This window comes from Vipera berus, assembly GCF_964194415.1.
Source record: "Vipera berus genome assembly, chromosome: 2".
NCBI classification, from domain to species: Eukaryota; Metazoa; Chordata; class Lepidosauria; order Squamata; family Viperidae; genus Vipera; species Vipera berus.
Genome location: NC_138203.1, coordinates 120785844 through 120812089, shown reverse-complemented (window position 1 = coordinate 120812089; position 26246 = coordinate 120785844). Strand labels below are relative to the sequence as shown.

The window sequence follows — 26246 nt, the reverse complement described above, 5'->3', positions numbered from 1 at the left end:
GGGAGTGTCGGGAAACCCCCATCACAACTTGCGCAGCCGCATTCTGCACCAGCTGAAGCCTCCGAGTGGTCCTCAAGGGCAGCCCCATGTAGAGAGCGTTGCAGTAGTCTAAACGGGAGGTCACGAGCGCATGAGTGACTGCGTAGAGCATCTCGGTCCAGGTAGGGTCGCAACTGGTGCACCAGGTGAATCATTAAAAGCAGCAAGGCTATCATTAAAAGCCTAATCTTAGGGATTCCTATGTAGCCCCCATCTAGACATAGGCAGGTTGCACAACGTAAGTCTTTTAGGGTTTTCTCTGCAGTTCCAATCACACTTTTCCACCCCCTCTCGAATGGAAACAACCCTGCCAACAATCACAGTCTTATCTTGGGGTAACTATTTATCCTCCCAGCAGTTACTATCCAGGAAGCATAAAAGGGTTCCTTGTTCTTATCAAAAGTTCAACCCAATGTCTCCCAAGGCCAGATGGTGCCTGTCTCAAGTGGAATGCAGCTTCCTTTGGCCAAGCTACAGATTGAAATTATACACTGCCTAAGTCTGCCAGTTCTGGACTGCAAAACTCTGGACAACCACTAGATAGAAACTAGAGTTCAGAATTTTCTATACCTCTTTGGACCTATTTAGAAGTACTCCAGATTTTTATAATCCAGATCTGGTCATCCTAAAGTTGCCATTGGCAGTGATGTAACATCTTCTCTTTATAGGTTTACAGGTAACTATCCAACAGGTGCAAAGCATATGTATTCTGCCAGGTAAGGACATATATTATTAACATTACATAACATTATATATTAACAGCCACCCATTGTCACGTTACAGGAGAGCTGAGGGGTATAACATTATTTTACTAGTTTATAAAAATATAAAATACAGAAGTACAAAGAAAAGTGAAAATAATGGAAAAATAAGGAAGAAAAGAGGTGAGAGAGAAAAGTGTTAAGGTAAAGGAAAAAAGAAAAAGCATTGATTTCCAACTCCTTTTGGTGCAGTAGAATAAGGTAGTAACATAAAACATCAATGTTACAAAGTATAATTGAAAGAAAAGAAATGTGGTTGGAAGGATGGAAGGCTGAGTCAACCCTGAGCTGGTGAAATCGAGCTGCCAAACTGCTGGCAACCGGCAGTCAGCAGAAGTAGCCTGCAGTACTGCATTCTAGCCACTGTGTCACCATGGCTCTGAATTGAGAGACTGGCCTATAAGGCACCCTGTGAGCTTTGATGGATGAAAATAGATTTAAAGCTGTCCATGTCTAGTACCTTCACTTCTACACTTTACTGGCTCTCTATGATGGAATTTAGTAAGATGGATCCACAGGAGGAAGGGGATGCATTCCAGAGGAGTAAGAGGCAACGTAGCCCAGATATTATATGAAAGACGGTAAAGATAACTCTTCCCTAATATTCCACAGAATATATTGTGGATGCATTTGGTAGGGTCCTCAGCCTGGCAAGGTTTTGTCTATAGGTGTGAAACAAAAACTCAGCTAGGAAGAATTGCTGTTTCATTCTTGGTTTTGGGCCTGACACACTCCCAAGAGTCCAGACGATTTTCTTGAAAATAAGGTTGATGCTAGAGGCTAACCTGCTAGGCAGCATGCTACTTTTTCATTTGTATCTTCTTTTTTACTCAAGTCAGTTGGGACAGGGCGGTCTGCCTTTCTAGGGAACATCATGCAGCCTTATTCCAGCTGTAGTGATAATATAAGTGGCAGAATAAAGCAATAGATTTACATGACATGCTAAGCTACAAGGCACTGTTCATCACCACAACAGTTGAGATGACATGACACATTTCAGATATAATGTTTGATTTCGGTTTAAATATAACAATTTGTAGCCTGAGAATAGTGCCAAGGAGGATTGGATTCAAATGATATCCACTAAGAATATAAATTTAAATAAATTATATGTTTAGATTTAAATCCTAAACAACCTGATTGAAAATAAATTCCACCCAAAAATGAGTTTTGTTTTTGAGTAAAGCAAATCTTAAATAAACTTGTGATGGAACAAGTACACACAGCAGGAGCTACTTGTGACTGAAATGTGCTTAAAATTGAATGATATAACAGTGAAAATGTATGCAAAATTATGTAGAAGTCTATCTTCCAAGGAGGCAGATGCTCAAGTATATATAGTTCTACACGCTAATGAGCTGAAAAATGCATGATAATTCTACTTACAACCTGTTAATAAATCATGGAGAACTTAAAAATTACACATTTGGCTGATGTATTTTTTTCTTTCCCCACAATTGTTCTCATTCAGGTTAAATACATTCAAATAGCCAAAAGAAAATGCAGATGCTTTTAGCTGCAGTTAATATAACAAACCAGAACACATAATTATCATCCACAATAAATTTTCATTAAAAATGATAGACTGGCAGTTTGGGGGAAAAAGGGGTTAATGACAGGAATTCTTGGTTATTTGTGGAACTTTTTTTGGTTACTCCCTGTTGAGTAATAGAAGATGTTTTTTGGAGATTTGATGCCTTTTTCAAACTATTAGTGGGATACAATGGCACAAAGGAACTTACAACAATACAATGTGGATCTCCTGTCAAGTCCAGTACTGCTGCATTGATGTGGGCAGAGCTTTTTTTCTCATAGAACGCTCAGAACGGAGTTCCAGCACCTTTTTTGGATGGAACCCTGTAGGGTAGGCAAGGCGGGTTGTATGACATGTGTGAGTTCCGGCACCTTTTTCTTTTACAAAAAAAGCACTGGTTGTGGGGAAATTTCAGTAAGTGCCTCCATATTTTCAGTTCACCTTGTAACGTTGTCCCCATGCTGTAAGAAGATGCAAGAGTGGATTATAAGAAAACTACAGTCTAATTCTCATTGTAGAAAAAATGCAAATGGTTTTCAGGAATAGTCCAACAAGGAATTTAAGAAATGCCAGCAAATCTTAAGGACAGCATTAAAAGGTTGTGCAGTTTTTACACATGTTTACATAGAAGTGAGTCCAACAGCTCAATTTTGAAGATCATATAGGAGCCGTGACCAGGGGGGCTTTTGCCCAGGTTCGCCTGGTGCGCCAGTTGTGACCCTACCTGGACCGAGATGTCCTACGCACAGTCACTCATGCGCTCGTGACCTCCCGTTTAGACTACTGCAACGCTCTCTACATGGGGCTGCCCTTGAGGACCACCCGGAGGCTTCAGCTGGTGCAGAATGCGGCCGCGCGAGTCGTGATGGGGGTCTCCCGATACTCCCATGTAACACCTCTACTCCGCGAGCTACATTGGCTTCCGGTTGCCCTTCGGGTGAGATTCAAGGTGCTGGTGATGACCTATAAAGCCCTAAATGGCTTGGGTCCGGGATATTTGAGGGAACACCTGCTGCCAGCATCAAGCTCCCTTCATCCAGTGTGCTCCCACAGGGAGGGTCTTCTCAGGGTGCCGCCGGTTAAAGATTGCCGGCGGGTAACACCCAGGGGTAGGGCCTTCTCAGTGGGCGCGCCTGCCCTGTGGAACCAGCTGCCAGTGGAGCTTAGGACTGCCCCCGACCTCCGTTCATTCCGCCAGGACCTGAAGACCTGGCTCTTCGAGCTCTCTGGCCCAGGCTGAGAATTTTTTAATTTTTAATTTTAACTGGGTTTTTATTTTTTCTCAGGGTTTCATTTAATCTTTTTTAATTTGTTTTAACTTTTGTATTGATTTTCTTTTAAATATCCTGTAAACCGCCCTGAGTCCTTCGGGAAAGGGCGGTATATAAATCTAAATCTAAATAAATAATAAATAAATAAATAAATAAATAAATTTGAGGCAGATTCAAAGAGATTGTAGCCTTATCCAGTATTTGTTATAGTCAGGGATTAAAGTTTAACAATCTCTTCTTTTCACACTAACCTCACTTTGTTTTCAAGATGTTTTTTTTTATTACATTTATATCCCGCCCTTCTCCGAAGACTCAGGGCGGCTTACAAGCTTAGCAGTAGCCTTCATTCTATGTATATGCCTGCTTGTTAGGGCTTTCACACACACCCCAAGCAGCATTATTACAAAGTCAGCTTAATTGCCCCCAACAATCTGGGTCCTCATTTTACCTACCTCGGAAGGATGGAAGGCTGAGTCAACCTTGAGCCTGGTGGGATGCGAACCTGCACTAATTGCAGGCAGCTGGTGTTACTTAAGGAGGCATCAGCCCACTGCTCCACCAATGTTAGCGGTTGTCCGTGTGCGTATGAGTGTATAATACCGCATATGGACATCCAAATATTATTGTTGATAAGGTTTTGGTTTTTGTCTTTAAAAAGGGATTCGTCGCTATTTCCTGCTGCAAAAATCCGGGGGGGGGGGGAGAGAATTACTAAGAGGTACGAAAAAAGCGCTCGCTTCTTCCTTCCTCGCGGCGATGATCCGTCCAATTCCAGCCGCGGAAGTGCTGGGACTCAGCTTCACGAATTCTTATGCCCATCAGAGCTCTCTGTACGATGTAACTATGGCCTCCCGCCTTTCTTGGCGTTACTTCCGGGCCCTCCCTAGACACGAGACCGGCCTCTTTCGTTTTCCCGATCCGCTTTCTCTTTCTAAGATGTCACTTCCGGTAAACAAGAAAACAACTTACCAGGAAGGAAGAAACCTCAGGAGGGTGTGTGGAATCTGAAGTTCGTAGCAGAGGTGCGACTTTTTCTTTTATCCCTCTTTGGGCGGGGCTGGGCTTTGCAGGAGGGGTTGTGTTGGCAAGGGGATTTCGGCTCTTCCACACCAGCTTGGTCTGAGAGCCAGGCGGGCTCCCTCGTTCGGCCCGAGGCGTTAGGCATTTGGAGAAGTTTTGCCCACTCCTGGCGCTCTCCAGACGCATTACATTATGATTTCCATCACCGTAACCCCCCAAACTCAGATCATGCTGGCCAGATACAGTGGGAATTGTAGCCAAACAATTGAATGCTAGGATGGGAAAAAGTATTGTAGACTCCCAAAACACCCCAGCCGGCATAAAATCCACGTATCTTAAAAGTTGCCAAGGTCAAAAAAAAAACAACTGTAGAGCAAGGGAAATTTGGGCATATCCTGGGGATAATAGAGCAATTTGTAAGTTGCTTATGAATCAGAGATCTAGTTTGGAACCTTCACTGCCGAGGCATTTCTGTAAAGCAACGAAGTCTGTTTTTTACAAGGGAGACTTTTTTGGACACATGGAAAAGGGGTAATTGGGAGAAACAGTTTAAAAGCCGCTGGTCTAGCTTTTAGAGAGCGAGTCTTTTTAAACAGCTGTTAACCAAAGGTTTGGGGAAACTTGCAAGTGGGTATAAGGGAATAACTGCTTCTTTTATGTTATAGTACTTGTAAGCTACCATGTCTAATAGTGAATGATAGGACTATTTCTTTCCCACTGAGCTCATTTCATTTACTGCATTTTCATGCATTCACCTTCTAAAGAGCTTAGGGTATGCTACTAAACCCCACTCCTTTTATCATGCTATCTTCATAACAGGTTTCACACATCACAATGAATCATAATATGATTTAACCTGTTAGCTCTTGCCTGGAAGTTGACAAATAATAGTTCTGGATCTGCTGTTAGATCCTTGAGAATTTGAAGTAGATTAGCAATATTTTGGGGGTTCATTTTTTGAAAGAAAAAGCAGAATCTATTATTCCCTCCCTCACCATTCATATATAAATTATTCTGCTGAAATGGAGAATATTTTCTTTAAAATAATCTATGAACTGGTAATCAAAACAAATTCCTTGCATAGTATTCTTTAATTATATATCCTTTTCACTAGATTCAGTTTAATGGATCTTGAGACCAGTAAAAAAGACAAAGCCTCTCCACCTCTGCATACTGTAAATGAGAAAGAAAGTGAAATCTGATTACTTATTATTACTTATTATCTGATTACTTATCTCATTTTCATAAACTGAGGCAAAGGGATGTTTCCTATGTAAGTTACTGTGCATATATGTGCTTTGATCAAGGTGCTGAAGGTATCCTTCCTCTGTTCCCAGGATCTGGCTGGATGAGTATAACCCAAGGGGATTGGAGCTGTGACATGGTGCAGCCAAGTGGGTGCCCAGCTGGTGACTATGGCATGATGGGAGATGATTCCTCCCTGGGCAAAGCTGGTACCCTTCAGTTGCCAGCTGAGCTAGCAGGACATGAAGCTGTACAATATTTCCTGGCTGAGAATAGAGACCTCAAAGGTAAGGACATGTTGGAGTGACTTTCATTATCATGTTTAAATGAAAAATATCAAGGTTGATAAATTCAATATTCTCTTATTGAGTCCTGTCATTCAGTTTATATTAAGTCCCTGTCTCTTAGACATTTCCATAATGAATCAGGCAATATTTTAAGTATCAGAGAAGGTAGATGACTTGAATGGTTTAGAATCTCTGGCCTTCCCTCACGAATTATAATTCTCTACACCTCCAGCCATCATGATTAATCATGAGGAATCCTGTGGGGGTATAATTCTGTAACTTCTAGAAGTCCTGAGATATCCAACCATTGATTAGATTCTGATTTTTGTTTTTATTTTTGCCTAAATCTAGTGAGATGTTGTATTTAGAAAGAAATACATTTCCTTCTTTTTTTTCCACACCAGAGGCTCCAAAAGCTTTATTTGTTACCTCTCTGAATTTATATTGGACAGTTTTGTAAATTGTCTACCAGTAGTTACTTTCTGTTGATGGCTGGAAAGCTTGTTGCTCCTTTGCTTATTTCCTTTCTATACTCAGTATGTAAGAGGGGGTTCCACTGTTTTTAAATCAGGGACAGAATAAATTCAGAGCTGTCATCCCTTTCCTGCCAGCACTTTAAGTCAGGGGTCTTCAAACTCGGCCCTTTTATGACTCATGGACTTCAACTCCCAGGATTCCTCAGCCAGGCATGCTGGCTGAAGAATTCTGGGAGTTGAAGTCCATGAGTCATAAAAGGGCCGAGTTTGAAGACCCCTGCTTTAAGTTTTGAATAGAGTGTCTTTTGGTGTGAGCTATTGGCAAACTAGTAACAAGGCCAATCACTGTATATAATTTCCTGCAAAAGAGAAGTGCTACTTATGTAATTAACACCAGATGGAAATGAATGGCTGAATTACAGGGACAAACCAGAGAAGAATGGTTCTCTTGCAACTAAACTTACTGATGGAAATTATAGGAATAAATAAATGCTGATGTTAGTGGGAGAGAATTTGACCAGTAACAGTCTAAAAGCAGTAGCTTGTAGGTATAATTTAAAAACTGTCACTGTAATAATAATCTAATATTTAGTAACATGAATTAATCTGAAAGGAAAGAGAACTAGGACTGATAAGGAGGGTAGCATCCTGAGTGGATGAGTTATGTTTGATGAAATTCTAATCTGTCAAACTTTCTGGTGTTGATAGCCTTCACCTAGACATAGTTATGTGGGTGTATTTCCCTAGCTTTTTGGAATTTGGTCTGAGATGTCAGATCATGTGACAATTGGATTGAGAATTGGATTCTCATTAAGAAGAATGTACTCGTTCTGCATAGTAAGGAGGGATTTTGATGAGAAGGTGGATTTATTGTTTGGTCAGTCATTGTCCTCTAATGTAATACATAAAGAAGGTAGGACACTGATCCAGTAAATGTCCTTTGTTTGTGTTCTGTGCGTAGAAGCCATCCGACAGAGTAATCACATGCTACGAGAACGGTACCAGGAATTTGTGCAGTTCCATGCTTCCAAAATGGAGGAGAAAGAATTCATTATGAGCAAGTTTCAGGAGGCTCGGCTTGTGGTGGAAAACATGCACATGGAACGCATGGGGTTGGAAAAACAGTTGCAGCAGGCTGTTCAGGACCTGGAGCAACTAAAGGTGCAACTGGGTGCAGTTGGGGACACAGAAGGGTTAAGAGTTTGGGGTCTTCCTCTAGTTCCCCTTTCCTTTGTTCCAGTTCAAGTATCTTGCTAAAGAATAGGCCTCCTTACAATGTGTGGTGTATGTTAGCATGCGAAAAAACATTGAAGCAATCTCAAAACTATCACATACATCAAGATTTTTGTGTTTCTCTTCACAGACAGCTTCTCGACCATTTCTCTCAGAAAAAGACCCCTCTGACACACACGAGGAGTCAGACACTGTGACTCTTACTGAGGAAGATGTACTTACTGTGGTACGTGTGCATTATCTGTCTACCAGTTCTCTAATTCAATGCCCTCCAGATATGTTGATATACAAATTCCAGCAGCTTCAACTAGCGTAGCAAATCTTGATTGAAGGTGATTGGATTGGAAATTGTTCTGTACCAGCCTTCTACCGGCCCTGCAGAAAAGGCAGGGACAACCCCTCTACAAACGGCAAGAGGCTGGAACTGCGCTTGCCAAATTTATAGCTACAAAAACAAACAAGACACGAACCAAGAAACCGGAGCTTTAAGAAACATGAACCATCCGAGCGGTTGCCTTCAGCAAACCAGCCCTCCCCACACATTCCCCTTATATAGAGTTCAGGGCGTGGCTTCTCTCTGCCTCCTTTCGAGAAGCCCCATTGCCTTCCTCTGTCTACTCCTAATTGACTGCCTCCTGCGTCGGGCGTCCTTGAACAGGGCCAGCTGTGGGTCATCTTCATCCACGCTGTCAGGCTCACACAGCTGGGTCTCCGTGGTGACCAAGTGGGAGGGGCCTGGCTGAGGGCTCTCATCAGCAAGATCTTCAACCCCCTCAGCAAGGTCTTCAACCCCCTCAGCAAGGTCTTCAACACCCCCCTCCTCCTCCTCTGAGTCATCCGACCCAACTGCCGAACCCACAGGCTGACCCTGAATCACAACAGAAATGTAGTTCAGCGCTTTTGGAAAATTTCATACAAGAGAACACTGACCTAGATGAGCAACTAGAAGTTGTAATTGATCCAAAGAAATAACATAGAAAATAGGGATTTGCAGTCTTTCTACATTTGTCTCATTCTGTAGAGTGTATCGTTTCGCCTGCTGTGGATGGCTTATACAATTTCTCATCACAAAGATGTTCCTTCTTCCCACTGTTGTTTTTATTTCAGACCTCGGGGCTTCTAAAACAGAAAAAGGAAAGGCTGGAAGAGGACTGGAAAGCACTGCAAGACGCCAACCAGGCCTTACAGAAAGAAAAACTTGCCTTGGAGGCTAAGATCGCCATACTGCAACAAACAGCAAAGATCACTGTGCCGGTAGAAGAGTTCAGAATAAAGATGAAAGTGAGATTTGGTGGCAGCAGCAGACGCTTGAGTGTATGATGGGAGAAGGGAGGACATGGGGGGGGGGAAAGATCACATGAAGTTTAGGATAGTGGCATAAAGAGATGAGGAAAGGCAATTGGAGCTGGTAAGGCTAAACTCAGTGTGTGCCCTTCTTCTACCTTCCTAGGAGAATGGTTGTTCATTGGAGCAGTCCCTGGAAGCAAAGTCCCTGCAGAACTCAGGAGACCAGTAAGTATCCTGAGACCTTTGCAGACTAGCCTAGATACTCATCCTAAAGTGCTTATTTGTCTGTCTTACCAGTATTGTTGATTATGAAGATTTGCGCTTTACTACTGAGGGCTTTCCAATGAATTATTTTAAATGTACAATAAAATAAAACAGTAGGGACGCGGTGGCTCAGTGGGTTAAGACACTGAGCTTGTCAATCAGATGGTCGGCAGTTTGGCAGGTCGAATCCCGAGTGCCGCGTAACAGTGAGCGCCTGTTACTCATCCCAGCTCCTGCCAACCTAGCAGTTCGAACGCACGTAAAAATGCAAGTAGAAAAATAGGGACCACTACGGTGGGAAGGTAACAGTGTTCCGTGCGCCTTTGGCATCTAGTCATGCTGGCCACATGACCACAGAGACGTCCTCGGACAAGCGCTGGCTCTTCGGCTTTAAAACGGAGCTGACCACCGGCCCCTAGAGTGGGAAACGACTAGCACGCATGTGTGGGGGACCTTTACCTTTACCTAAAATAAAACAGTATGCCCCAAACAGTAAATTTATAATAATAAATGGCGGACAAAATAGTGATAGTGAAAATGCCTTACAGTGAATATCACCTCTCGGAGATTGTTCCAAAACAGATCTGGAAAAGACCTTTCACTCAGTAACTCTCATAGGATTGTGCAGAAATGTATACGATGATAACAATTAGAAGTTCAGAAGTTAGGTTGCTGTGCGTCCTCCATCCATTCAGTCCCTAGCATTGCAGTTTTTAACGTACATTTCAATATCTCTTCAGTATCCACAATATATTAAATATTATGTGAAATGATCAGCAGAGATGTAGCCCTCCATCATCATTCTTTCTTCTTCCTCTTCTCCTTCTTCTCTTCCTCCTTCCTCACAGTGCTGGTGGGAAACAAATTGAGCAGCTGCAACAAAGGCTGAAGGAGGCTGAAGAGGAGTAAGTAGATAACGATGCATTGGTATTTTATAAGAAACACCTCTTTAAGCATGCATGCTGTTAGGACACATCAAGGACTAAAATTTCCAGATGCTTGCAAATGCGTGGCTGAGGAAAAAGCAAATACAAGTAACCCTCTCCAGAATGGCTAACACAACTGAAAGAAATGCAATGTTTTTTTGAGAAAGGAAGGTAAGGCTAGCCATGTGCCTACCGATACTCAGTTGAGAATCACAAACACTTCTTAGGCAAGGAAATTACTCCATCATTGTAGGCAGTTTGTAAGCCAATAGAAGGTTGAGTCCAAATGGCTCTGTTAGACAGCATTTACTCAACTTAGAAGAGCTTAGAAGCAAAAATGACAAAATATTTATTACAGCCCTGGGAGGGGGAGGGGGGGCAATTACTAAAGCTAAAGAAGTTGTCAAACAGTAAATAATGGGTATTAATTCCCAGAGGGATGTTAGGGGCTTCCCTAGATTTGAAAAGCAAGTAAACCTTTTGTCTAAATATATACTCTTTACTACTGCAAAATAGGCTTTCTTCAGCCTTACTGGAAAGAGGCTACGAATATGTTCCCATTAGAATGAGGCTTTGTCCCAGTCATACAGGAGCAGCTGAAACTATATGGCAGTTTTATGATGAAATTTGTCACCTATATTTAATTCCACTTCTAAGTAATTTCCTGAGCAGACTAGAGAAATTCTGAGTTTCATTTCTTCTTTCAGACAGTGGCATCACTTTTAAAGTTTCCAAATTGTGTTTCATAGCTCTTATGATCAGGGAACCATAGTGAAACGAGACAAATTGAAGGATGGAAATTGGCAGCTCCGTCTAAATTTTATATCATTTTGTGCTATTTTGTAACAAATATGTTCTTTAATAGTTTAGCAAAGTAGCGTTATAATGAGGTGATTAGTTTTAAGTAGTTAACTTTTTAGACTTGAATACAGTACCGGTTTCTTCCTGCTCCATTTTGTTTTATTCCTAAATTTGGTATTTTTATGTATTTCTACTCCAACTCCGTAAAGCCTGTTATTCGGAAACTGGTGAAGTTCATTGGTTGAATCTGTCCCTCTTTGTTTTGTTCTACCCCCAGGAGCTTAGCCTTTCGGCAACAGCTGGCATCCAGTTTGGAGGAACTAGCCTGCCGGACTGCCCAGGAGCAGAAGATCCAGCAGCAGCTACAAACCTTGACCAAACAACTGGAGGTGACTGTTTTCCCAGAGACACTTTTGCAAGCTGGGGAGGAGGAGTAAAACAGGAGGCTCCTCTCTAGCTTTCTGTAGGTGTATTGACTCTGGGCCTCTTCTCATTACAGCAAGTTGGGGAGGATAAGACTTTAGCAAAGGCCCAGGTGACATCTCTGCTGGGGGAACTGCTGGAGAGCCAAAGCCGCCTCGAAGCTTGTACAGAGCAAAACAAAGAGCTGGAGGAGAGGTGAGAGGCATGCAGGAGGCCTGCGTATGATGCTGTGGGCAGATAGCTGGGAGAGGCCTCTTTCTCTGCAGTGATGCAGACATTATGGAACAATGAGCTGAGGCTGCTCTGTGGGACAGGGAGGGTGACTCCCCTGCTTTTCCTCTCTAAGCAGACCTGACTTCAGACTAGCACAGCTTATGGGATAACCCTCGCGCCTTAAATCTGTTTACAATATCTTTCTGTGTCAATTTTCAAAAAAAACATTGGCTGTTTAAAACCTTCCAGAGCCCTTTTGTTGATTTTGGAAGAAGAATCTCTCACTTTGAAAAACAGGCCACCATTTCTTCCTGGCCAGAAGGACAAGGCAACCTCTTCTTTCCCAGTTCTCCAGTCACTGAACAACATTTTTTTTAAAAAAAATTCAGCTGTGAACTGGGTATTGCTGTGAGTTTCTAGGTGATCTATCAGATCACAACAAAAATAATGACAAAAAATAGTGAAGAGCTGGAGATGTTTCTTTGTTGTTTTCACTCTGTTGACTTGCACTGCTGAAGAGGTAGGCAGGTTGCTTCAGGGGTGCAATCAGCTGGGATGGAAAGCTCAGAGGGACCCCCAGTTGCATGCACATCCTCCAAAGTGACACACTTTCCATGTGAAGCCACAGAAGAGGATGATGGCCCTGAACATGATGGTGAAGACTCAGGAAGTTGTGTAGAAAACTTACTGAATCAAACAATGCTGGATCTAGTGTTGTCTTGGTGTGTACTTGCCGGGGTAGAGGTTTGAAGGGAATTCTGCTACACTGGAATTTTGGCAAGTTAGGCAGTTAGATGACCATCTGTGTGCCAACTCTACAGGGTTCGAGGGGCTGGTGAACGACTGCAGCAGCTTGAAAAGGAGGCTGAAATCCGCAACAAACAGCACGGCGTACAGGTGGATCAGTTGAGGTTGCAGGTGCAAAACCTTGAGAGTGCTCTGCGAGTGGAACGACAGGGTGCCACCGAGGAAAAGTGAGTGTGAAAGTGATACGGGCAGAGCCAATGGGAATGAGGGCATTTCTGACAGAGGTAATCAGATCAACCTGAGTCCTTTGGCAATGGTGTGAATAATCTTCTTCCATCTAGGAGAAAATTGGCCCAGGTGCAAGTGGCCTATCACCAGCTCTTCCAGGAGTATGATGCCCACATCAAAACCAGCTTGGAAACTGAGAAGCGAAGCAAGGTGGGAGACATTTGACGAATTGCAATGGAAAATCTTGATGCTGGGGATGAGTGGGAGCCAAAATACAGGAGGGGGGCAATCTTCTCTTGCCCCAGGAAAAAAAAGATTTCTTTGCACATATTGTCAAGGTTGTAACTGTTCCCTCCTCAGGGCTTGGATCTGCAGCTTGCTGAACTGTCTCAGCAACTGCAGCAGGCTGAGGAGGCTCTGGTAGCCAAGCAGGAGCACATTGACAAGCTGAAGGAGGAAGCTGAGCAGCACAAAAGTGTCATGGAGACTGTGCCTGTGCTCAAGGCCCAGGTGAGTATGATGTCACTGTGTTAGAAAAGAGACTGGAATCCCTACCTATTGTGAATGGTGCAGCGTGAGTAGTGGGATAACCACTATGACCTAATAGTTAAGGTGGTTGCCTAGAAAGCAGGAGACTGAAGTTCTAGTTCTGCCTTAGGCATGAAAGCCAACTGGGTGACCTCGGACCATTTACTCACTCTCAGCACAACCCACCTCCGAGGGTTGTTGTTATGGGGAAAATAGGAGGAAAGAGTATTAGGTACAGTAGGTTCGCCATCTTAAGTTACGTATAAAGTAATAAAGGTGGGATAAAAGCCAAGTACATAACGATAGCAATAGCATTTAGGCTTATCTACCACTCCATAGTGCTTTACAGCATATTGCCCCCAGCCATCGGGGTCCTCCTTTTACCAGCCTCAGAAGGATGGGAGGCTGAGTCAACTTTGAGCCCGTCAGGAGTGGGAGTTCTAATCACTGTGCCACCAGGAGTGATTATTTATTTATTTTATTTTTATTTTATTTTATTATTTTTATTACATTTATATCCCGCCCTTCTCCGAAGACTCAGGGCGGCTTACAAGCTTAGCAGTAGCCTTCATTCTATTAGTGCCACCAGGAACGTCATCTTTTTCATTCAGGCTGACATCTACAAGACAGATTTCCTGGCAGAGCGCCAGGCACGTGAAAAGCTACACGAACAACGAGAGACCCTGCTGGAGCAGGTTGCCCAGTTGCAAAGGGAAAATGAGAAGATGAAAGCCGACTCTGAAGGGGTCAGCCGGTGAGTAGGTTGGAGAATGGAAAGAAACCCTTCGGCATCTGGAATAGAGCCACTTTCCTACCCTGGCTCATGTTGAATTTCTACAATATTTGGTTGGAGCCTGTAGTCAGAGGCAATACAGTCGTTATTCTTCTAGCATTTCCTAGAGAAAAACCATTCTGGTGCTTTCTTGTCTATCTAGGGCTCTGATGGAAGAGATGAGGAATCGCCATTCAGAAATGCGTCCGCCTCCTCAGCCGAGTAAGTGCTGGCACTTGTTTATTTTGCAACAATTTCCACTGATTTCAGAGGCTGGCCTAACTGTAAAGCAGGATTTTAAAAAATGCTTTGGAGAGCACGTTGGCAGTGAAGATGCAGCACTTGGTCACAACTCTTTTTAATCAAATGCAGGGTCAGGTAGAACCGTAGAAGGCAACATAAACCCCAAGACTGCTGCTGTTGCTCCTGGGAGTCATATGTAAGAAAGGATTTAAGGGCTGTATGACCATTCCTACAGAAAGATCAACCTGGTAGGATTGGAGGATTTAGATTTGTTTCTTTCAGCAAGGATGTATGTCTTTCACTTCACAGTGTAGGTAAAATGACATTTGAGCATAGGAAATGGATGCTCTTGAGCAGGGCTTTTTTTCTCATAGTACGCTCAGAACGGAGAGTTCCGGCACCTTTTTTGGATGGAACCTTGTAGGTTAGGCAAGGCAGGTTGTATGACGTGTGAGTTCCGGCACCTTTTTCTTTTACAAAAAAAGCACTGCTCTTGAGAATAAAACAAGGCTGATCTTTGGGGAGTATATTGGAGCTGTGTATTTCATCTTTTTACTGTTATATGAAGTAATTAATCTTATCTGTGAGTTTGAGTTTGCCCTCCACCCATTATATCAATGAAATACTTTTTCTCTTCAATTTAAAGGTCCAAATCTATTGTCATACTTTGTAGGTAAATCAAGTTAAATTTCCGGAAAAATTGGGCGCTATTTCAGTAGTTTGAGGGCATATGGCAAATATAAAATGGAAGAGATTCAGGCTGGGGCTTACTGCTGGAAAATCTTTTGCTGGTTAGGTTTGCAACAAGAGTTATTCTAAGCTAGTTCAATTTTATTTTATTTTTGCCACTTGCTCTGATGTACATGAAAATAGCAACTATCTTGGAGAAGCTCTTGCTTTCATTGGAAGCAAAATAAATAAAATGGAAAAATGGAAGCTTCTGCAGCTAAATTGCAGCAGTGTTTTCAGCACTGAAATGTATTGCTGTTTCTTTTCTTTCCTTTGCAACTGGATTTCAATCTTCTTGCAATAGCACTGTTTATGTGACTATATCAGTACCCGAGACTCTAGTAGCTTCATTTTTAATTCTTTTCCTGATTTATAACATGTGATTTGCTTTCAATTTTTGCCATAGACAATATTTTCATTGAGGTATTATTTTTTTGTAATTGGCACTTTGGAACTTAACATACAGTATGTGGGAATTGAGGCATAATTCATTTCCATATATAGAATTTCACATCATTTGTTCACTGGGGAACACTCTTCAGTGTTACACGAAGGATGTTATCTTTCTAACAATTTGATATCACCACAGACTTTGTTAGGTTACTGTTGACAGTGTGGTGCTCCTATGCACCCACCTCCTTTAGTATTTTAAAGATTTTATCTTTTGCAGAGAAGTACTTGCCTTCATCATTATCTTTGTTTCAAAGAATACCTTTGGGCCTCACTGGTAATGTTGGGGGGGGGGGGAGGGGAAATGTTGCATGCAATGCTTGTGGGCAGCTTTGGAAGTGTGTGGTGCTATCCTGAAAGAAACAGAACAGTGTAGCAATATTATAGTCACATCCATTTTACAAGCTTAAGGTCTCCCCAAGAACAGTAACAAAGTAATATTTGTGCTCCAGTTAGGTACTTGGGGGAACCATTTGTTTTTCTTAAGTATTTTCTTAAGTATTAACTAAATATTTAGACCAGCTTTTGCTTGCTGTTATTTAATCACATACCTAAGCTGGGCTGTCCACTTCTCTTATGTCTACATTTATACTAGATGGAGCCTTTCATGGTATTTCCTCAAAGTCCTCTTATGCTGACCATTGAATCAGTATAAAACTCAGACACATCTGGAGAGGATAAGCCTGGACAGGGAACAAGTTGTTCCTAATACTCTATTAGCACAATTTTATTCTACTACACAGATCATAAATCTTTTTGCATCCCCTCAAAATGTTAATGTTGAATGCTCTGGAATCTGCTGGGTTTTCTCTGTACTTAGCAATCCGTTTTTTTTCCTCCTAGTGGAAAGTACAATAGCCTGTAATTTCCTCAACCTTTTAAAATAATTTGTTTTCTTCTCTGAAAAGTAGTTTTTTGCACATTTATTAACTGTTGCTAGCTGCTTAATAAAGTCCAGTGGATTTTTTTTGTCAGAAAACCTTTCCATAGAAGGGATACATAAAAAGTACATTTCTCTATCATTACAGCACGGTATATTGTAATCTTTGGACTGTTAGATCACTGCCTCCATTAATTCATTTTTCTTGTATTTACCAGATAATTCTCCTTTTCATGATTCACTAAATACTGCCATCACAGTTACAGACGGAGTGCTTATACAGTATGCACAATTTGCTAACTTACTTTTCCTTCCCTTTCCAGCTTTCATGATGGGCACTGCTCCATTCCATCCCCAGCTTGTAACAGGGCGAAGACAAAATGTTCTAGAAGAACAGCCTATCCATTATTGTCCCAAATGCCAGTATAAAGCTCCAGACATGGACACCCTACAGATCCATGTCATGGATTGTATCCAGTAACAGTGAAGAAGAAGAAGAAGAAGGGGAAGCTCCAGGCTGATGTACATTTGCATTGCTTTAAACAGAACCAGCAGTTCAGCTGCCAATCCTGGAGCAAAAAGCGTGGACTGTTTACTTCCTGCTCCCTGTATGTCATTAACTTTTTTCCTCTTATAATAATGGCTGAGCCTGCTGCTGACCTTGTTTCGGGCCTGGCTATTAGAGCCATGGGGAAAAGGGTTGACCTATTCTAGGTTTGTGCAAAGCAATCTTTTCAAGTGGTTTTGATTCACTGTGTGTCAGGGATACTAAGGATTAGGTCATTCCCTCAGAGTAACAAATCACATGCCTATTAATCTATCAGTAATTCATTTCATGGACAATGAAAAAAAATCTCTCCTTCCCTATAAAGACTACTGCTCCTCTCTTTACCCCACATCCCAGTAAGATTTTAAATGCCTTAAACAGTTCCTCAATTAAGCTATAATGAGGTAATTTATGAAATAAAAAGGATCGAGGGTTTTTTTTCCTTCTGCTTTCTAAGAGGGCTTCCAAATGAAATTGCTTGCAACCAATCTTTAGGCTGAAAAGGCACTGTATAACACTTTTACCTTAAGTCAATTAAAGCAACAGTTAAGATAAGCAGTGATTTTCCTACTTACATCAGGCACCTCCCTTCCAAGTCAATAACGTGTTAGCACTCCATCCTTTAAAAATCAACTTTTTATTAACTCAATCACCCATAATTTACAACCAAAGCAACAATCCATGAAGCTGAGCTTGGCACTGCTCTTCTAGGATTCTTCCGCTCCTCCAAGACCTTGTAGGATTTTCAGGGAGATGCTTCATGAAGAGAAGAGAGACCTCTAAACTCAGCCAGATGGCTTTTTCAATCACCCACCCTGCTTTTGGATCAGCTGCTCAGACTGACCAAAAGTTGGGAGACCTCAATAGGAAGAATTATTCCAATAAATAATTTGATTTACCATATTCTCCATATCACCCATGCTAGCAATTTACCTGCTTGCAGGAAATGACTTAAAAACTAATCTCAGATAGCAGGGAGGAATCGGCCATCAACCAATAAGGTCTGGGCAATTTGTGCTCTAGAAACCTAAGACGGTATGCTGACCCAGGACTTCAGAGTGCTGCCTTTTTCAACTGCAGAGCTGACAGTGGGGAGAAATCATTTTCCCTTCTCATGAGGTAACTTCAGGGCTCGCACTGGAATTGTTATCCTGAGGGGAAGCACTGGCTCCCCGTGGGGTGACTTCAATAATACGAGGTTTATCAATGATGCGAGCTGTCTGGTTGCCCTTCTCCACAATGCCAATGATCCAGGCTTGGTGTCCTTCTCCATATTTAGGTGACTTTATTTCAGCACAGAAGCGGGCAGCTTGCTCCCGGGGTAGACAAATCAGCAGTCCCCCTTGTAACAGAAAGGCAGCAAATTATAATCACACACACACACCCTTCCCCATCCCTCCATAAGCACAGTAGATTAACCTAAACTCTTACTGTCCACTAAAGTAATGCTGCACAAGACAGATATGATTTCACAGAGTCCATTTTTTCCACACAAAATCCATAACTAATTACCCCAACTTTGTTTCGTTTTAATTTCAGCAGTTGTGGGAGGAAATGGGGAAATGAAGTAATTCTGTTAAATGTTTGGGAATCTGCAATTGTTGCTGATCTACTACAAGTCATTTAGAGATGTTCCACAGAATCCAGGTCTACATTTTGCTTGTTCCTTGCCTGGTTTATCCAACTTACCAGAAGTCTCTGGAGAAGTCCCTTGGAGAAGCCTGGACCTGTTGCCACATGCTTTGCTAATAGCAGCCATCTTGGCAATGATGGGTAGATTATGAATGACAAATGATACTTCGCTGCGCTGCTGCTTGGCCAAATTCTGTGCATGGCCCAGAATCCCAAATCCTGTAATGTCTGTGGCAGCATGGGCATTGAAAGTATGCATCAAACTGGCAGCTGAAGAGCAGGTACAAATGTGGCAAATGTGACAACAAAATAGCAGTTAAACCTATATACAACAGCTTATCCAACTAAAACAGCAAGAATCAATCATTTATTATCTAGTGCTGATTTTTAAAAGGAAGCATCTGGAGTTGGTGGCAACAATATATGCCCAGAGGGATACACCCTTTAATTCACATAAAAGGTGGATTTATAGCTGCCCATTATATATCAGGAAGCTCCAATAAAAACAATTTTGTACATGTCTAGCTATTCTACCTCTGATTGCATATTTAATCTAATTGCTGCTCAATTATTTTAATTTTGCCTCTCTAGGCCAATGAACTGTAATTTTACAATCCTAGAAATGTTGCCAATCATGTGGCAAAAACCTTACAATCATTTCAGTTTTGTTTAGTTTTTTGCAAGTTAGTACCAATCATGCTCAAAATATCTTGCCATAATACATTAAGTACTTTAATGTCATGTTTTTAACTGTTTTCCTAAATAGGTTTTTGTAGGGAGATACGGTTGAATGCTATCTGTAAAAAATAAAAATAGCTCTTATATTATAGATTGTCTGACCATACTCTATGCACTTCTTTAAAGAACAGGGGTAAAATGTTTAAATACTTGGAAAGCCAAGGCAGCCTTGTGCTGCAAACTGAGTAAAGGTCCAAACCAATATTTAGGCCCCTACCTGTTCTGTTCAGCATGGCCATACTAAACATGGCTTCCTGGTAGGCCAATTCCACATCTTCTTTGGAGACCACCAGCTTAATCTTATTCCACCGCTCTGGCTGGAAGAATAATACAAACATTTGAAATGGCTCTAAGGTTTCACTCTTCCCTAGCAGAAGAAAGAATATCTGCCAGTTTTCATCACGATATCAATCAAGGCTCCTTCGCTCTTTGATATAAAGGAACTTAGTTGGGACAAAAACAACAATTTTCCCTGCTTATTTACCACCTTCATATCCAGTAAATGATAGATTCTGGATGGGAATACAGTATTCTAAAGTCACCTTTCTACTTGGAGCCTATTTTCAGAAAGTGTTTTGCACTTTTCCATGTGTGTATGGGAGTGGGGTTAATTTCCTCTCTATTGGTGTACATAAACACAAAGAGATATGACCATCTCCCCATGGATAAAATACTTACATTATCTAACCACTGGTGAGCACTTACAGCCACTTGAGTACCCAGAGGCTTGGTAAGCACAAGGACGTCTCCAGGAACTGCACTGTCTGGCCTAGAATCAAAAGAATAAGAATCCAACTTTTTTTTTAAAAAAAGTCTTGCCTTATTATTTTCTGTCTTAATAGGATAATTTACAGCCCAAAGCTTATTTATTTTACACTGAATCACAAAAAAATACAAGTTCAACTAAAAGAAAAAGAAAATACAGTAGTCCTCCGTGACAACAATTGGGACAGGGAACTTCACTAAGTAACACGGTTACAAGGCATGGCATCACGTCTCCCTGGACTTAGGATAGCAGTTCCAGTTGCCTGTCATATGACCCCAGGACACTTCAACCATCATAAATACGAGCCAGTTGCTGAGCACCCAAATTTTGATCACGTGACCATGGGGATGCTGCAACAGTTGTGTGAAAACATTCACCAAGTCACTTTTTCAGTCCTGTAATAACTTTGAACAGTCACTAAATGAACAATTGTAAGTCTAGGACTACCTGTACCCACAGTAATAATAAGAAAATACAATACGGCATTCTATTGATTTGGCTTTGGGAATGAGGAAATTGGGTTTTAAATTCCTCTCGTAACTAACCTCCACAGTTGGTGCTTTAAAAATCCCTAACCTTGGAGAATGCTAAAAGGGACATTCCCAGAATTGATCGAGCTTCTTCATATCTTTAGGAATAACCAAAGATTATCCAACAAACAGGAGAAAAATATCCTAATCACCTTCCTGCATGAACAGATTAGAAATCTGCTGTAATGTATTTTATTGAGACAAACTGTAGGTGGGTCTAAATAATTTGTGAAACTTTCCTGGATGATTCTGAGAAGGCTGGGTGTAAACTGTTTTGGCTTGGAATGATCTATAAACTGACCCATATGTAAAACTGATTCATATCTCAACATGCATTTAATGCAATGTACGAATCCAGATACTGTTGGCAAAAAGCTCTGTGCTACCTTCAGCATCACATACGGTAATAGGCTTATCATTGCTTGCTTGCTGTGTATCATCAGAATTACTACTAGCCTTTTTCTGCTTGAATTCTAACCATTTCTCAGTCTCCTGAAGATCCTTGACACCCATTTTTAGAACCTTCCATACTTAATCTGAAAGCACCTTCAACAGATGAAGACAGAGATAACTAGGCAAATGCATTTTATACCAGCACAATCTCAGCATAAGATATAAACCCTCTGAATTAGCATTCTCCAAGTTTAAGGTGATTCTAAATATTGTTTAGAATATTGATTCTAAATTGTATAGATAGTCCTCGCTTACCGGTTGCCTTGTCTAGCAACTGTTTGATGTTATGATAGTTGAAAAAAAAAAACAGTTTGCAACCAATCCTCACATTGATGACCGCACAGTATCTTCTGGTCACATGACTGCAACTGATGCACATTTATAATCATTGCAATGCAAATGGTCCTGTGATCACCACTGACAGGCTTCATAATCGGCTTCCAACAAATAGAATCAATGTGGAACACGGAAGTGAAATCACAAGCTGTGGTCATATAATGTCTTGGTTAATGATGGAAGCTGAAGGGCGTTTGTAAGTCCAATGATGTCACATGTTTCACTTAGTGATTTCAGAGCTTAGCAATGGAGTTGCTGGCTCCAGCTGTGGTTGTTAAGCAGACTATCTGTAGTCTCAAGAATATTCCGCTTTTCCCCTAGATCTGAGATTTGGAGAAAGTGCATTTCTCTGTTTATGTCCAGAATATTCCAAACCATCTTCACTCTGGAATATGTAGCTCTAGAAATGGAAGACACCAGCTCCCCACAAGATGTATTGGCCTATTCCATTGGAAAAATGAAATTTCCAAGAAATACTGGAGAATTATGAAAATAAGCATGTTTTTTCCATCTCTAGCTCTGATTCACATATCAAGGAAGTAAAACCTTGCAGGAATTTGAGAGGAAATGGATGTTACAAATAATTCACAAGGAAATTCCCATTCTGATAAATGCCATCTTCTCAACTTAAGCATCACTGGAGTCTCATTTTGTACATGATTTGGTGTCCCACACAATAGCACAAATACAAATATAGTTTAGCTTCAAATCAAATATTTACTTGCTTTGACTTCTACTCAACTTTATCTAATTCTCTTAAAATAATTCTGTAACTTAAGTTTATTAAATTACATAAAAACATCCTTAGATCAATTTACTAATCACTTTTCTAAAGTTTGGACTCAATTACTCAATAACAAGAATTCTCATAGCAATTACAGACAAATGCAGCAATATTGGCCTCATCTATACACAAATCTGAAGTGCTGTACTCTACTTTTTCAAATTCCCATTTGCTAATAAGAGTTCAATACTCACAGAATAAATTCATTGGGCTGACAAACAACTGTTGCAACCCCACCAACAATGATCCAAGGATTCAAGACAGTCTGCCCGCCAGTTACTGAAGTGCCACCATCCTCTGCTGCATCCCGGAAGCCTTTGATTATCAGAGGCATGATTTTTTCCCGCTCCTGGGAGACATGCACAAGAAAGAACTTAAGAACCATTTGTAACCAACAGACCAGAAGCATCTGCTACTGGATCCAATTAAGTGGGGTGTAAGGATTGACAATGGAATCTTCTGCACTGAAATTATAATGGGAAATTTTCTTGTACCATTTGTAACTTAGGTTGGTAATGTAAACTGCTAAAGATCTGTGGGAACTAAGCAGCACAGAAGTCAAATAAAAACAACTAAGTCACAGTTTTGGTTAATTATGCTACTGTAGGTGAATGAAATTGTCTATTCAGTGAAACGTATTTAAACAAATGACTTAGCATATTGTGAAACAAAACTGCTTGTAATTACAGATTTATATGCCTAATAGAATAGAACTGGAAGGGACCTTGGAGGTCTTCTAGTCCAGCCCCCCCACTCAAGCAGGAGAACCTATACCATCTCAGACAAGTGACTGTCCAGTCTCTTCTTAAAAACCTCCATTGATGGAGTGACCACGATCTCTGAAGGTAAGCTGTTCCACTGGTTAATTGTCCTCGCTGTTAGGAACTTTCTCCTTAATTCCAGGTTGCTTCTCTTTGATCAGTTTCCAACCATTGTTTCTCATCCTTCCCTCTGGTGCTTTGGAGAATAATTTGATCCCCTTCTTTGTGGCAGCCTCTCAAATACTGGAATACTGCTATCATGTCATCCCTATTTCTTCTTTTCTTTAGACTAGCCAAACCTAAGTATTCCAAATGTGGTCTCACTAGGGTTTTATAAAGCGGTACTAATACTGCACGTGATCTTGATTCTATGCCTCTGTTTATGCAACCCAGGGTTGTATTAGCTTTTTTGGCTTCTGCACATTGCTGGCTCATAGTCAACTGATCGTCCACTAGAGTCCAAGGTCCCTCTCACAGTTACTGTTTTTCAGCCAGGTCTCACTTAATCTGCACCTATATCTTTGATTTTTCCTGCCTAAATGCAAAACTTTGCTTTTCTCCACATTAAAACTCATTTTGTTGGATAGGGCCCATTTTTCCTGTTTGTCAAGATCTTTTTGAATCCTGAGCTTGTCTTCTGGGGTGTTGGCTTTTCCTGTTAGTTTAGTGTCATCTGCAAATTTGATGAATTCCCCTTCTATTCCCTCATCTAAATCATTGATGAAGATATTGAAGAGTACTGGGCCTAAGACGGAGCCTTGTGGTACCCCACTGCTTACTTCTCTCCATGTGGATGTAGTAACACTGAGTAGTACTCGTTGAGTACAATTTGTCAGCCAGCTACAAATTCATCTGGTGGTGATGTTGTCTATTCCACCTTTTTCTAGCTTACCAAGCAGTAGACTGTGGTCTACTTTGTTGAATGTCATACTGAAATCTAAGTATACTATGTCCACAGTGTTTCGCTATCTACTAATTTGGTCACTTTATCAAAGAATGAAACAAGATTGGTTTGGCATGATCTGTTATTACTTTTCTGAATTGTGAATGATGAAAATAACTAATGATTTTTTCTAAAAAAAACCTGTTTAATTCCACTTTTTGATTCAAAAAAATTCAGTGTGTAGGAACATAACTCAGTACTACCCTGACCCTATAAACAACAGATTAGAAACAGGCTAAAACTCATTGTTTGCTTTTTCATTCAAGGGCTAGACTTCCTGATTTGCACATTTTAAGACAAAAATCACTGAATTATATTATAACTTGAGTTGTTGCACTGAAGTCAACCAGAATAAAAAAATATTCAAATTATTTTAAGAAATAAAATGTTTCTCACCTCCTCAGTCATTTTCTGGCTTATGCTCAGCAGCATAAGCATGTTGTCACATTCTGTGATACCCATGGCATAAAGGTCACTCAGCACATTAGCACAAGCAATGCGGCCCTGAAATAGGATAAAGAAACAACTAGAACCAAGCAAGAAAGGCAAGGCAACTACCAGGATGACTCACACCCTGGACGGTATTTCTTTACTCTCCTACCATCCGGTAGGAGATATAGGAATATAGCCAGCCGTACCAACAGGCTGAAAAATAGCTTTTATCCGTGGGCTGTTAGGCTTTTAAATGGGACATAATCTTATGCAGAATTGACTTGGGAGGCCGGTGTGTGGTGTAGTTGGTTCACATAGTGTGGTGGGATGGAGGGTTTGTTGTCACTGTGTGTTGGGGGGAGAGAGCACGGGGGGGGAAGGCTCAGCTAATCTCAATGTATACATGTTGTACTTTGACAATAAAGGTTTTATTATTTATTTATATTACAATCAGCCCGATCCTTTCTAAATTGACCAATACTTCCTCCACCTCACCAGCATGCCAACTCACCATCATATAAGGGTCTTCTACTAGTGGGTAAAAAAAGTCTGTAGTCTGCACCAGAGATAGCCCCCCATGCCTCAAAGGAATCACACAAGAGTCCATTCCAATGCCTGTAGAGAAGAGGAACCACACCATTTTTGAACCTTTAGAATTATTTCCAATTCAAGCAATTACTTGGAAGTTTATAATCTGTATCTTCATTTTCAGTACTTATGCAATAAAATAGGGAATGTCATGAGGCGATGTCTAGGTTACAGAATGGACAGCAAGCAAATTTTTTATTTTTATTTTAATTCCATTTATATCCCACCCTTCTCCAAAGACTCAGGGCGGCTTACAAGCTTAGCAGTAGCCTTCATTCTATGTATATGCCTGCTTATTAGGGCTTTCACACACACACCCCAGCAGCATTATTACAAAGTCAGCTTAATTGCCCCCAACAATCTGGGTCCTCACTGGGGATGTTAAATGGGGTTAACATTTCGTAAGCTCCAGTAGGAGCTAAAGTTAAAAAAAAACGACCCCAAAGTCCAACAGCAAATCATTTCTGCAACAGTGAATTGTCCACCAAGGGTCCAACACTTTGGACAAAGTTCAAATCGAGGGAGATTTTTTATTTAACAGAACGTGACATATTATCCACGGGTAAGCTTATTTGGGAGCAGAAAGGAAAATCGAAGGCATGTAGTTTTTAAGGTCACTTCAGAGTTTATGCAAAATGACAAGTTTTAAACAGCGTACCCATTCGATCTGTAGCTCAGACGTTACCACTGCAATCGTATCGCCCTCTTCTAACCCGCTCTTCAAGTTATGTACTACCACTCATCATTCACCACCACCAGTTTTGAAACATCCCCGCGTGGTAGCACATAAAGGCCACCATTCGACGCTTCCACCCGCCAAGCCTTACCGAGGGTGGGAGGAGGATTCCCGGCAGCCTCCGTATCCCCGGCCAACCCAGCATGGGAAGTGCCAAGTCCCTCCAGGAGTTTGAGCAGCGTCTCCTGGGGGACTTTGCAGCCTCAGCCGCGCAGCTCCCCGTAGCTGGTGAGCCTCCAGTCCGGGCTCAGACCCAGCGCTTCAGGCTCAAATGGCCGGTAACCGGGCGGCCCGGGCGGCAGGGCGGCGGGACTTGGAGCGGTGGTTGCCGCCAACGATGGGAGGGTGGCAGACGGAGAACCGGTCACCGCCGTCATGATGGCTCCCCAGCAGAAGCTTCTTTCCCCGCGAGAACTGGGCAGAAAAAAACGTTCGCCGAGCTACGCTCGGGGAGGGCGGAGTAAGAGTGGGCACGCATTCCGCCTTCGCCCGCCCGCGGTGTGAATAACTCCAGCAATGCCAAGGAAAAATCTCGCGAGACTTTGGGGGGCGACGCTTTCGGAAGTTCATATTTAAACTGTGTAAAGAGGGATACAGCGTAGAAGGGAAGCGTTCCAGGCAATGAATTAAAGTTTGCTTTTTT

At 41.6% G+C, this 26246-nt stretch overlaps 2 protein-coding genes across 3 annotated transcripts; one reads left to right on the top strand and one right to left on the bottom strand.

The window, feature by feature from the left end:
- Window positions 1-4524: 4524 nt before the first annotated feature.
- IKBKG (inhibitor of nuclear factor kappa B kinase regulatory subunit gamma) lies at window positions 4525-17314 on the top strand. Its single transcript, XM_081317926.1, has 15 exons — window positions 4525-4627; window positions 5963-6157; window positions 7595-7794; window positions 7997-8092; window positions 8974-9147; window positions 9317-9378; window positions 10266-10322; window positions 11422-11533; window positions 11644-11762; window positions 12602-12754; window positions 12869-12965; window positions 13116-13265; window positions 13895-14037; window positions 14219-14277; window positions 16681-17314. Exons 2-15 carry the CDS (start codon window positions 5974-5976, stop codon window positions 16836-16838), a joined length of 1764 nt encoding a protein of 587 aa, XP_081174052.1. The 5' UTR covers window positions 4525-4627; window positions 5963-5973; the 3' UTR covers window positions 16839-17314.
- A 208-nt stretch (window positions 17315-17522) lies between these two features.
- On the bottom strand, window positions 17523-26004 carry LOC308662295 (selenide, water dikinase 2). 2 transcript variants are annotated; one of them, XM_081317927.1, is made up of 8 exons: window positions 25695-26004; window positions 24791-24894; window positions 24244-24351; window positions 22338-22492; window positions 19953-20043; window positions 19492-19591; window positions 18594-18806; window positions 17523-18246 (listed from the first exon to the last, which is right to left on the bottom strand). In XM_081317927.1, exons 1-8 carry the CDS (start codon window positions 25978-25980, stop codon window positions 18017-18019), a joined length of 1287 nt encoding a protein of 428 aa, XP_081174053.1. In that variant the 5' UTR covers window positions 25981-26004; the 3' UTR covers window positions 17523-18016. The 2 variants fall into 2 exon arrangements, with proteins under 2 accessions (XP_081174053.1, XP_081174054.1); XM_081317928.1 differs by lacking the exon at window positions 25695-26004 and adding an exon at window positions 25526-25663 and having other exon boundaries at window positions 24791-24895.
- Between the last annotated feature and the right edge of the window lie 242 nt (window positions 26005-26246).

Bases quoted from the DNA above. Each gene is read 5' to 3' on its own strand.
- IKBKG (XM_081317926.1), top strand. From the start codon at position 5,974: ATGAGTATAACCCAAGGGGATTGGAGCTGTGACATGGTGCAGCCAAGT. The intron at 11,763-12,601 runs GTGAGAGGCATG...CCAACTCTACAG, and splicing joins AACAAAGAGCTGGAGGAGAG to GGTTCGAGGGGCTGGTGAAC. The intron at 13,266-13,894 runs GTGAGTATGATG...TTTTTCATTCAG, and splicing joins TGCCTGTGCTCAAGGCCCAG to GCTGACATCTACAAGACAGA.
- LOC308662295 (XM_081317928.1), bottom strand. From the start codon at position 24,886: ATGGACTCTTGTGTGATTCCTTTGAGGCATGGGGGGCTATCTCTGGTG. The intron at 22,493-24,243 runs GTGAGAAACATT...CATGTCTCCCAG, and splicing joins GCCAGAAAATGACTGAGGAG to GAGCGGGAAAAAATCATGCC. The intron at 20,044-22,337 runs GTGAGTATTGAA...TTTTGATTCTAG, and splicing joins CAGCCCAATGAATTTATTCT to GCCAGACAGTGCAGTTCCTG.